General features: G+C 40.9%; 1 protein-coding gene across 2 annotated transcripts in view; it reads right to left on the bottom strand.

Annotated features, from left to right (window-relative positions):
- Positions 1–5,411: 5,411 nt before the first annotated feature.
- STAC (SH3 and cysteine rich domain) overlaps positions 5,412–12,794 on the bottom strand; it is a 101,905-nt gene continuing 94,522 nt past the window's right edge. For both annotated transcript variants that reach the window (XM_082663644.1, XM_082663645.1), the window contains one exon: positions 5,412–7,123. In XM_082663644.1, coding sequence (XP_082519770.1) covers positions 7,025–7,123 — 99 coding nt within the window. In that variant the 3' untranslated portion in view covers positions 5,412–7,024. The remainder of the gene's footprint in view (positions 7,124–12,794) is intronic.

Here is a 12,794-nt window from a genome sequence, read left to right as displayed (position 1 = left end):
GGCAGAGGACTCTGTACCAGATGAAGGAACAAGATAAAACCCCAGAAAATCAACTAAATGAAGTGGCAACCTTCCAGAAAAAGAATTCAGAATAATGATAGTGAACATGATCCAGGACCTTGGAAAAGGAATGGAGGCAAAGATCGAGAAGATGGAAGAAATGTTTAACAAAGACCTAGAAGAATTAAAGAACAAATAAACAGAGATGAACAATACAATAACTGAAATGAAAACTACACTAGAAGGAATCAATAGCAGAATAACTGAGGCAGAAGAACGGATAAGTGACCTGGAAGACAGAATGGTGGAATTCACTGCTGCGAGACACAATAAAGAAAAAAGAATGAAAAGAAATGAAGACAGCCTAAGACACCTCTGGGACGACACTAAATGCAACAACGTTCGCATTATAGGGGTCCCAGAAGGAGAAGAGAGAGAGAAAGGACCCGAGAAAATATTTGAAGAGATTATAGTCGAAAACTTCCCTAACATGGGAGAGGAAATAGCCACCCAAGTCCAGGAAGTGCAGAGAGTCCCAGGCAGGATGAACCCTAGGAGAAACACCCCAAGACACATAGTAATCAAACTGACAAAAATTAAAGACAAAGAAAAATTATTAAAACAAGGGAAAAATGACAAATAACATAAAAGGGAACTCCCATAAGGTTAAGAGCTGATTTCTTAGCAGAAACTCTACAAGCCAGAAGGGAGAGGCACGATATATTTAAAGTGATGAAAGGAAAGAAACTACATCCAAGATTACTGTACCCGGTAAGGATCTCATTCAGATTCAACAGAGAAATCAAAAGCCTTACAGACAAGCAAAAGCTAAGAGAATTCAGCACCACAAAACCAGCTCTACAACAAATGCTAAAGGAACTTCTTTAAGTAGGAAACACAAGAGAAGAAAAGGACCTACAGAAATAAACCCAAAACAATTAAGAAAATGGTAATAGGAACATACATATTGATAACAACCTTAAATGTGAATGGATTAAATGCTCCAACCGAAAGACACAGGCTTGCTTAATGGATACAAAAACAAGACCCGTATATATGCTGTCTACAAGAAACCCACTTCAGACCTAGGGACACATACAGACTGAAAGTGAGGGGATGGAAAAAGATATTCCATGCAAATGGAAATCAAAAGAAAGCTGGAGTAGCAATTCTCATATCAGATAAAATGAACTTTAAAATAAAGAATTTTACAAGAGACAAGGAAGGACACTACATAATGATCAAGGGATCAATCCAAGAAGAAGATATAACAATTATACATATATATGCACCCAACATAGGAGCACCTCAATATATAAGGCAAATGCTAACAGCTATAAAAAAGGAAATCGACAGTAACACAATAATAGTGGGGGACTTTAACACCTCACTTACACCAATGGACAGATCATCCAAAATGAAAGTAAATAAGGAAACACAAGCTTTAAATGACACAATAGACCAGATAGAGATTTAATTGATATTTATAGGACATTCCTTCTGAAAACAGCAGATTACATTTTCTTCTCAAGTGCACACGGAACATTCTCCAGGATAGATCACATCTTGGGGCACAAATCAAGCCTCAGTAAATCAAAGAAAACTGAAATCACATCAATCATCTTTTCTGACCACAACACTATGAGATTAGAAATAAATTACAGGGAAAAAACCATAAAACCCACAAACACATGGAGGCTAAACAATACATTACTAAATAACCAAGACATCACTGAAGAAATCAAAGAGGAGATAAAAAAAATACCTAGAGACAAATGATAGCGAAAATACGATGACCCAAAACCTATGGGATTCAGCAAAAGCAATTCTAAGAAGGAAGTTTATAGCAATACAATCCTACCTCAAGAAACAAGAACAATCTAAAGTAAACCATCTAAGCTTGCACCTAAAGGAACTAGAGAAAGAAGAACAAACAAAACCCAAAGTTAGCAGATGGAAAGAAATCATAAAGATCAGAGCAGAAATAAATGAAAAAGAAACAAAGAAAACAAGAGCAAAGATCAATAAAACTAAAAGCTGGTTCTTTGAGAAGATAAACAAAATTGATAAACCATTAGCTAGACTCATCAAGAAAAAAACTGAAAGCATTTCCTCTAAGATCAGGAAGAAGACAACGATGTCCACTCTTGCCACTATTATTCAACATAGCTTTGGAATTCCTAGCCATGGCAATCAGAGAAGAAAAAGAAATAAAAGGAATACAAATTGGAAAAAGAAGTAAAACTGTCACTGTTTGCAAATGACATGATACTATACATAGAGAGTCCTAAAGATGCCACCAGAAAACTACTAGCGCTAATCAATGAATTTGGTAAAGTAGCAGGATACAAAATTAATGCACAGAAATTTCTTGCTTTCCTATACACTAACAATGAAAGATCAGAAAGAGAAATTAATGAAACAATCCCATTCACCACTGCAACAAAGAGAACCTAGGAATAAACCTACCTAAGGAGGTAAAAGACCTGTATGCAGAAAACTATAAGACACTGATGAAAGAAATTGAAGATGGCACAAACAGATGGAGAGATATACCATGTTCTTACATTGGAAGAATCAATGTTGTGAAAATGACTATACTACCCAAAGCAATCTACAGGTTCAATGCAATCCCTATCAAATTACCAATGGCATTTTTTACAGAACTAGAACAAAGAAATCTTAAAATTTGTATGGAGACAGAAAAGACCCTGAATAGCCAAAGTAATCTTGAGGGAAACAGGGCTGGAGGAATCAGACTCCCTGACTTCAGACTACACTACAAAGCTATAGTAATCAAGACAATATGGTACTGGCACAAAAACAGAAATGTAGATCAATGGAACAGGATAGAAAGCCCGGAGATAAACCCACACACCTATGGTAAACTAATCTATGACAAAGGAGGCAAGGATATACAATGGAGAAAAGACAGTTTCTTCAATAAGTGGTGCTGGGAAAAATGGACAGCTACATGTATAAGAATGAAATTAGAACACTCCCTAACATCATACACAAAAATAAACTCAAAATGGATTAAAGATCTAAATGTAAGACTGGACACTACCAAACTTTTAGAGGAAAATATAGGAAGAACACTCTTTGATATAAATCACAGCAAGATCATTTTTTGACCCACCTCCTAGAGTAATGGAAATAAAAACAAAAATAAACAATTGAGACCTAATGAAACTTAAAAGCTTTTGCACAGCAAAGGAAACTATAAATAAGATGAAAAGACAACCCTTGGAATGGGAGAAAACATTTGCAAATGAATCAATGGACAAAGAATTAACCTCCAAAATATATAAATAGCTCATGCAGCTCAATGTTAAAAAAACAAACCCAATCAAAAAATGAGCAGAAGACCTAAATAGACATTTCTCCAAAGAAGACATACAGATGGCCAAGAAGCACATGAAAAGCTGCTCAACATCACTAATTATTAGAGAAATGCAAATCAAAACTACAATGAGGTATCACCTCACACCAGTTAGAATGGGCATCATCAGAAAATCTACAAACAACAAATGCTGGAGAGGGTGTGGAGAAAAGGGAACCCTCTTGCACTGTTAGTGGGAATGTAAATTGACACAGCAACTATGGAGAACAGTATGGAGGTTCCTTAAAAAACTAAAAATAGAATTCCCATATGATCCAGCAATCCCATTACTGGGCATATACCCAGAGAAAAACATAATTCAAAAAGATACATGCACCCCAGTGTTCACTGCAGCACTATTTACAATAGCCAGGTCATGGAAGCAACCTAAATTCCTGTCAACAGGCGAATGGATAAAGATGTGGTATATATATACAATGGAATATTACTCAGCCATGAAAAGGAACGAAATTGGGTTATTTGTAGAGACGTGGATGGACCTAGAGACCGTCATACAGAGTGAAGTAAGTTAGAAAGAGAAAAACAAATATCGTATGTTAATGCACATACGTGGAATCTAGAAAAATGGTACAGAAGGAACTGGTTTGCAAGGCAGAAATAGAGACACAGATGTAGAGAACAAACATATGGACACCAACGGGGGAAAGTTGGGGGGAGTGGGATGAACTGGGAGATTGGGATTGACATACATAGACTAATATGTATAAAACAGATAACTAATAAGAAACTGCTGTATAAAGATTAAAAAAAAAAAAAAGACTCTGGTAGGTCATAGCAATCTTTGTCCTTGCCGTTTCCGCAGACAGGCAGGAGGAGAAACAGAGTGATGGCTCCTAAAATCTGTGTGTGTATGTGTGTTTGCGTGTGTGTGTGTGTGTGTGTATAAAAGCATCCATGGCAATCTGTGTTGTAAGGAACACCTTGTTTTTTCTCTGATTATCTGCATGACTCCAGATCTTTAAGGAGCACTAGGCATCTTGCATTTGGAGGGTTCACCTCCTGCCAATACTTGATGTTTGCAAAAACTTATGGGCCACATTGTGCAGAAAAGTTTTTTTTCTCCTTTCTAACGCTGGCTCAAATTACAAAGTCCCTGTTCCAGTTATCTATTTTTGTGTAACAAATTACTCCCAAACTTAGTGACTTAAAAAACATATTTATCTTGCTCATAAATCTTACACTTGGGCATGGCTCAGCCAGATAATTGCTGCTCTGTGATGTCTGGGTTGTTCTCAGCTGCAGAAATGTGTGGTCTCACACTGGTTTCTCTCCAGCATTGTGGCCTCAGCGTAGATAAACTCACATGGCGGCTCAGGGTTCCAAGGGGGGAGTGTTCCAAGAGATCAAGGCAGAAGCTTCAGGGAGTTTTTTTCACCTAGCCACGGATATCATGGAGAATCACTTCTGCTGCAGTCTACTGGCCACATAAGACCAGCACAGATTCAATGTGGGGGGGGCCTAAACAAAGTCAAGAATGTCAGGAAGCAGGGATCATTGAGGGGATCACCTTGGAGCCTGGCTACCGTAGCCTCTTTCTGTTCAACTTTGAAAGGAAAACTGATTTTTTAAAAAAAATTAATTTATTGATTTTTGCTGTGTTGGGTCTTCGTTTCTTGTGCGAGGGCTTTCTCTAGTTGTGGCAAGCGGGGGCCACTCTTCATCGCGGTGCATGTGCCTCTCACTATTGCGGCCTCTCTTGTTGCGGAGCACAGGCTCCAGACGCGCAGGCTCAGTAGTTGTGGCTCACGGGCCTAGTTATTCCGCAGCATATGGGATCTTCCCAGACCAGGGCTTGAACCCGTGTCCCCTGCATTAGCAGGCAGATTCTCAACCACTGTACCACCAGGGAAGCCCAAAACTGAGTTTTTAAAATGCAGATTAAATTTGCATAGGATGTAACAAAACTGTACCCAAAAGCTTCAGTGGATATTCCAACAGAAAGAAGAGATCAGGACACATGTTTTCTATGCTCTTTCCAGCCATTGTGTTGTCTTTATTAAATGGAATATTGAATTAGAGGCAAAGAGTGTTTGTATTCTGGTGTTCCATTTTATGGAATGGCAGTCATGTTATCCACCCTGGCTCTCGAAGAATCCATCTTGATTCTGTACACTCGGTTTTGCATGTTGTATCAGAGAGGGAGGAAATTCTGGATGCTGGCTTTAAAATGAGAGTAAGGCATCCACACTACTGTGAAACCAGCAGCCATCCCGTCTCAGCTCCCAACTTCACACTGAGCAGTAACAAAAGAAATAAACGGAGACTAATGATGCTTTGGTTTGGGAAATAATGCTTACATGCACAGGATGCATCCACTTAAGTCTTTTAAAAACCAATTGTTCTAATGATTTTATTGCTCCGTAACAAAATAAACCAAACCGACATTAATTCGAAGGTCATTGTGAATTGAAGTTTAACTGCATTAATGACTGATAAGATGCAAGTTTGAATGCTAAGAGGAGGCTTGAGGAGGAAGGCATCACAGTATATTGCATTCTTGTAAACATTAGTACAAATACAGAGTAATAGAGATTCCTCTAGTTGATGCTAAACAGGCCCCAAGTTCCTCTGTTTTCAAAGGGATGAAGCATTAAGGATTATTTTCCACTTTATATCTGCTGGGGCATAATATTCTGCCCTAAAGAAGAATGGATTCCTATTTGGCTACTTTTCTCCTAAGATGCTGTTTTTGGTTCTCCTCCATGTTTCTGGTTCCCTGCAAGGTGGGCTCAAACTCCCTTCAAAAGGGAGTCCTACAGGATGGCAGGAGGGGAAACCGTCCCCAGACAGAGGATGTCAAATGAAGATGAAGCACTCATGGAGACTTTTTTCCACACTCACTTCCCCAGCTCCATCTCCTTGGGGAAAGGACTTCATAATTGAAAGGGCTGTATAATCGTAAATAACTAAGAGCTCTTTGCCCCACCTTACCCCACTGGGCCCACTGTTTCCTTCCATGTCTCGTATCCTGCCTCCGCCACCTTTGTCAGTAACTAGAGTAGCCGGAGGGACTGCCTGACAGCAATTTTGGGGCAGATCAGGTCTTTGCAGTTGGTGCCACATCAACTTATCCCTCACATCTAACGCAGGCCACCAGGACTTATTCGGAGGCCAGAGAGACAGCTCGATCACAGTGAGGGGCTTGTGGGGAGTACTGGGGGCTAGGAAGTAGGGCTTCCTGATGCTCTGCAGAGAGACTGCTGGGGGCTTAGATGTGATGATGCTGATTGGTCGGTACTGGGGACAAAGGTCTGGAACCAGAATCACACTTGGCTACGTGGATCTGAGCCTCAACTGGGGCCACTCCACAGACTGGAGCATCCTCCAGCGGGTCAACTGACACCACATGGACAGGGAGGGAGTTGAGTCCTGGGGGATGGCGGTGGTTACTTGGCTCTGCTGGCCGACTCTCTCAGCCTCACCCCCATCTTTGGGCAGCCTGGATGTGCTGTGGGATGCGCCTCCTGCCTTGCGGCTGTTCCCCCCACAGTCTCAGATTCTTGAGTCTTGTCTCACTGTTTCCTGGGTGGCGGGTCAGCGCGGCAGCCCCTCTGGGTTAACACAGTGTGAGGTGAGGCATCACCGCAGTTTGCCGACTGCAAAAGGAGGAGGGGCCAGCAATCAGATGTCTTCTAGAACGTCGAAGGGGACCAGACCTCTCTTCTTTCCACTGAGGACTCTGATAAAGCCGTCTTGTTCTTCTTCAGAAGTCACACAGATCTGGAAAAAAGGAAGAAAAAAAGAAACGTGTCAATGGGAAAGAAGCTAGAACCCGCAGCTTGAATCACCGCTGGTTGAAGTCAGTGGAACACCAAATTGGAAAAGGGAGACTGGTTTAGGGAAACCGTGGCTCGGTGAGAAAAATATTTGATAAGAAATTAAGCAGCACCCTGGGTTTGGAACTAGGTCCAGGCGTTGAATGTTTTCTGAGATTCAGCTTCACGAATGAGGATCAGTAAAGCAGGATTGATGATTCTGTGTCCCCCTGAAGAGTCCCTATGAGGACAGAATGAGATAATGCTTATCACAGAGCCTAGCATGCGGCACGCAATGAGTCCTCAATATATTATTTTAAAATCCAAAATAACGGCTACCATTTAGCAGGCTCCTGTCATATGCCTGGAAATTTATACATATAATGTCAGGAAGTCACAGGAAGCTATTTCATTCCTGGTCACAAGAAAATAGACGCTATCATCTTGCATATTCCAGAGTAAGACCACCTATGCTGGACTTAGAAAAGGAGGTGGTTAAAATCCATTTGGGTATTTTGTCATTCACCACTAACAGGCCATTGAAGGGCGTGTAAGGGTGGCTGTGGCCTGCTGTAAATGAGAAGCGGTTCTGAAGGGCTGTCAGCGTGCTGTGAGTTTCTCCTGCTGAACCTGCTTCCAAGGGTGGTGAGTTTTGTCTTTGGTTGGACTGCCTAGAAACAGAGCCTGAGACAGGAATCCCTGTGCAAGTGACTTGCTGTGGGAGTGCTCTCGGGAGGTGGGACATGAGGGAAGCAGGATGGGGCAGGAGGAGCTGGCAAGGGTGTGGTCTCAGCTGGAGGTGAACCTCAGCCTGATCCCACAGCGGGCGTCGTAGCGTTAACTGTGTCATAGGATTGACCCACTTTCAAGCAAGGGGTCTGGCATTTTGGACCCCACATTAGTCCTTGGTCACTGGCTGCTGACCTGCGGAGTGAGAGCGTAACTCTGGTGAGGCAGCTTTTGTTCCACCAAGGGGTATTCGCTGGAAAAGGGGCAGCTATGAGTTGTTAGTCGCTGACATAGCAGCTGGAAGATGGGTGCACACGCCTAGTGAAGGGGATGTAAGCAGGGCACCAACAGAAACCAATAGAGCGGGTTCTTCTTTTACACAGAATAAGGAGCTTTATGATTAAGTATTAGGATACTTAAAGAGCTTGATTTGTGACTCCTGAGGCTTGGGGCACACAATGGACTGGTATCTGATTCATGTTTCAGAAATCTACCACCTGCCGGTTAAGTGCCCCTCTTGGCTCAGTTCCATTTTAGTCCTATCTGGCTAAAGTCCTTCAGTCTAACCCACTTCCGGGAGCGCATATGCTAATAATGTCTAAGGTTTCCCCCTGCATTGCCTCCAAGCTCGTTAACATTTAAATATGCTGCCACTTATAGCAGAAGAAGAGTCATTTTATTTAAAAAGATTTCTTGCCTAGCATTCTTAGACTCAGTTTTCCCCTCAAAATACCTGTGAAAAGATAGGGAGTTGGAGGTGGGGAAGAAATGTCAAAATACTGAACGCCCAGACTGACAGCCATTCCAGAACCTGAAATTTCCATAAGACCTTTGGAGCTGAGCTCAACTGATGACAGAAGCAAGTTGTGCTGCTGGACCAAGGATAAACCTACCAGCCTAAAAGATGACGCAGACCTTGTTGGTTGATATCAACAGTCATTACTGCCCCCTTCCCATGCAGCAGAGTCTGGACTTTTGTTCTGTTGTCTATCCTTAACCCTGCAGGACTCAGGTAAATCCTAACTGGTCCAAGTCTGTTTCTACCCTCCTTGCTAATGAGTCTTAGTGGTTCCCATGGGACTCAGTTCCAGCCAATGAAACAGGATGGAATATCTGCTCGGAAACTTCTGGGAAGAGTTGCTTTCCTCTTAAAAGAGATGCACTAGGAAGAAAATCTTTTTCTTTTTCTGGTGAGGATTCCTGGAGTGGCTGCCGCCATCTGTGACCACTAGGGGAGGTGGCTAACCTTTCAAGCATAGCAGAACAGAGGGGTGGAGGAATCTAGATCCCTCTTCGATCATGGGATCAAGCTGCGGAATTACGAATACAGGAACTGCCCTGTATCCAGACATCTTATTATATGAGTAAAATATACCTTTTGCAGTTGACTCAATTGGAGTTTTGTGACTTGAGATATGTATTAGTTCACTTCTGCTGTCATAAATTACCAGAAATTAGTGGCTTTCAACAACACAGTCTATTATATCACAGTTCTCTAAATCCTATGGCTGGTGGGCTTGGCCAGTTTTCTCTGCTCTGGGTTTCACAAGGCCAATACCAGGGAGTCAGTAGGGTCCTATTCCTTTCTTTCTCTTCTATTTCTCTAGGAGAGAATCCAATTCCAGGCTCATTTAGGTTGTTGCCGAATTCAGTTACTTGTAGTTGTAGGACTGAGGTCCCTGTTTCCTTGCTGGCTGTCAGCCAAGGGTCCTTCTCAGCTTCTAGAAGCCACCTGAATTCCCTGACTTGTGGCCCCTTCCTACAGCTTCAAATCCAACAAGGGTGGGTTGAGTCCTTCTCACACTTAATCTCTTTCTGACCTGCCCTTCTGCCTCATCTCTCTTCTGCCCTCTTTTGCTGCATCTCTCTTTCTCCAGCCAGCTACATTTCACTGCTTTTAAGGGCACAAATGATTAGATTTGGCCAATGTAGACAATCCAGGCTCTCTCCCTGTCACGTGGTCCATAACCTGCAATATAATCACATCTGCAAATTGGCTTTTACATAGGAAACAAATTCAAACAAATCTGAATTTGTTTCCTATGGTGGCTATAACAAATTACCATAAATTTTGTAGATTTAAACAACACAAATTTATTATCTTGCAGTCTTGGAGATCAGAGTCCCCAGATCAGGGTGTCATTAGGTCTGTGTTCCTTCCAGAGGATCTAAGAGAGAATCTGTTTCCTTACCTTCAGCTTCTAGAGGCCACCTGCATTCCTTGGCTCATGGTCCCTTCCTGCATCTTCAAAGCCAGCAGCACAGCATCTTCAAATCCCTCTCTTTCTTCCTCTCTACTTCTACTGTCACATCTCCTCTGACTAGGACCCTCCTGTCTGCCTCTTATAAGGACCCCTGTGATTACATTAGGTTTACGTGGGAACCTACTTAACTTAAAGAAAACCTGCTGTAGAGGAAAGCGGGTTGATTGAGAAGAAAATACTACAAGGAAATAAACACTAAATTAAGATCAATGTTAGAAGTGATGAAAGCCTGAATCAAACTTCAGAAAATTAAAGTGAAGTGCGGGACTATCTTGAAACATTCTCCTAGGAAGAAGTGAAGTGATAAAGTGGGAAGCAATAAAGAGATTAAAACCATAAGGGAAATATGATAAAACAGAGATGATTCAACTGAAGCATTATTAAGTTCCTGAAGGAAGAAGCATTAAGATCAAAAGGCAAAGGACCAACTGGGGGAAACGCTGGCCACACATGATAGATCAGGTGCAAATATTTTTAAAGGATAGAAAACTTTTTCAGTAGTGTAAGAAAACAAGAAAGTACACAGATTATTCATAAAAGAAATACAAATGTGTTAAAATTTCAACCTCTCTAAGCATCCAGGAAATGAGAATTAACATGAAATATTATTCACTTATCAAAACAACAGATATCATTTTGTATGATATACAAATATGTAAAAAATAGTAATGTTCAGTTCTGGCGAGGATGCGGTAACCTGAATATTTTCATAAACAGCTGATGTGGGTGTAAACTGGCACAAATGTTTGGGAGGCAATTTGGCAGTATGTATCAAGAACTGTAAAAACTGTTTATCTGTTTTCCTGTAAATTCTAAAGCATATCCTAAAGAAGTAATCAGAGTTATAAAAAAGAATCTAGGTTTAGAGGTGTTCATTGCAGTTATCCATAATAATTTTTTAAAAGCTCTGAATATCCGATCATAGAGGAAAACGTAATACATTCTTGTACACCTACACTAGGGGTTGGAAAATTTTTTCTGTAAAGGACTAAATAGGAAACATTTGCAGGCCACGTGGTCTCCACTGCAATGACTCAACCCAGCTGTTGCGGTGTGAAAGCAGCCGCAGGCAATGCAGGCAATACATAGATGAATGAGTGCAGCAGTGTTCTAATAAACTTTACTTTAAAAACAGGGCCAGACTGATTCATTGGTTATAGTTTCCCAACCTCAGATCTACATGATGATATGTTATACAACTGCTAAACCATGTGTGTGTTTTTTTTTTTTTTTTTGCAGTACGCAGGCCTCTCACCGCTGTGGCCTCTCCCGCTGCAGAGCACGGAAGCACAGGCTCAGAGGCCATGGCTCACGGGCCCAGCTGCTCCACGGCATGTGGGATCTTCCCGGACCGGGGCACGAACCTGTGTCCCCTGCATCGGCAGGCGGACTCTCAACCACTGCGCCACCAGGGAAGCCCAAACCATGTGTTTTGATAAACATTTAGTAACTAAGTTTAAAAAACAGTTGGGAAACTAAATATAATATGATATCAAAATAAGAATTAGAAGAAAAGTCTGGTGGGAAATAACATAAAAGTAATTATGTCGATTGATGGCTGAATTACCTGTGATCTTTATTTTCTTCTTTGTAATTTTTGAGGATATTTTCCAAATTTTCTCCACAATAAAAGCATTTTAGTTTTATTAATCTAAAAATGATTTATCCATTTTTCTTTAACGCTTTTACAGACACAAGAATCAATTAAAATAGTTCTCTAGGGATGACAGAACTATGGATGAATTAAAACATAGTTTTATGGTGTTTAAGTTGATTTAATAAGGATAGTTTTTAAATTTCAAAAATGAAGAAAACATACTCGTGTCCATGCAAACTCTAGGTGTGTTCACAACAAAAAGATAACTTAATTCTATCTGCAGCAAAAGTTCTGTGAAAAAATAATGTAATAATTGTGAGACAAATTAACCCCTGAGGCAGAAATTTCATCAAAGAGATGCATTACATTTGTTTTCAGGATTTAATTTCTTCTACTTCCCTGCTAATGACCATTTGTCTCTTTATATCTTTAGAGTTTAAATATCATGCTATTTTCTGATGTTTACTAAGTAATTTTAGGTGGCACTGGCCACTGCAGATGGATTTCCCGGTTAGGCTTTTCTCTGAATGATGACGGCAGCAAGGGTAATGACCCCGTTCAGCACCCACGGTGGTCAGGCACTGTGCTGACGCTTTACACAGGTGATTCACCTCCATGTCAAGAGATCGATGCTACTATGCCAATTTTACAGATGAGAACATTGACTTTCAGAGATGACTTTGTCAAAATCACACAGGATATAGATCCATTTCTGTATGATACTGGAATCTGTGTTTTGCTACTACATTAGACTCCCCTCAATCAACAAGCATGTTTTGAATTTTTACACGTAAAATAATTTAAGACACTAAAGTGGAGACAAATTTAAAATTTCTTCTCAATAATAGATTTTTAAAATGGAATTTTCTTTCAGGGGGCTGATATTTTCCAAGAATTGGTACACACATTGATGACAAAGATCGAAAATAGAGATTTGTATAGGAGTAAAGAGATCTCAGTGCCTTTTGTTGACCCATATGTAATTGGAAATAAAAATGCCTTTAGGGTTTCCCTGGTGGCGCAGTGGTTGAGAGTCCGCCTGCTGA

Source organism: Grampus griseus (assembly GCF_964374135.1).
Source record: "Grampus griseus genome assembly, chromosome: 10".
Taxonomy (NCBI): Eukaryota; Metazoa; Chordata; class Mammalia; order Artiodactyla; family Delphinidae; genus Grampus; species Grampus griseus.
The sequence above is the reverse complement of the archived record's forward strand: the minus strand, read 5'-3'. Positions and strand labels throughout refer to the sequence as shown.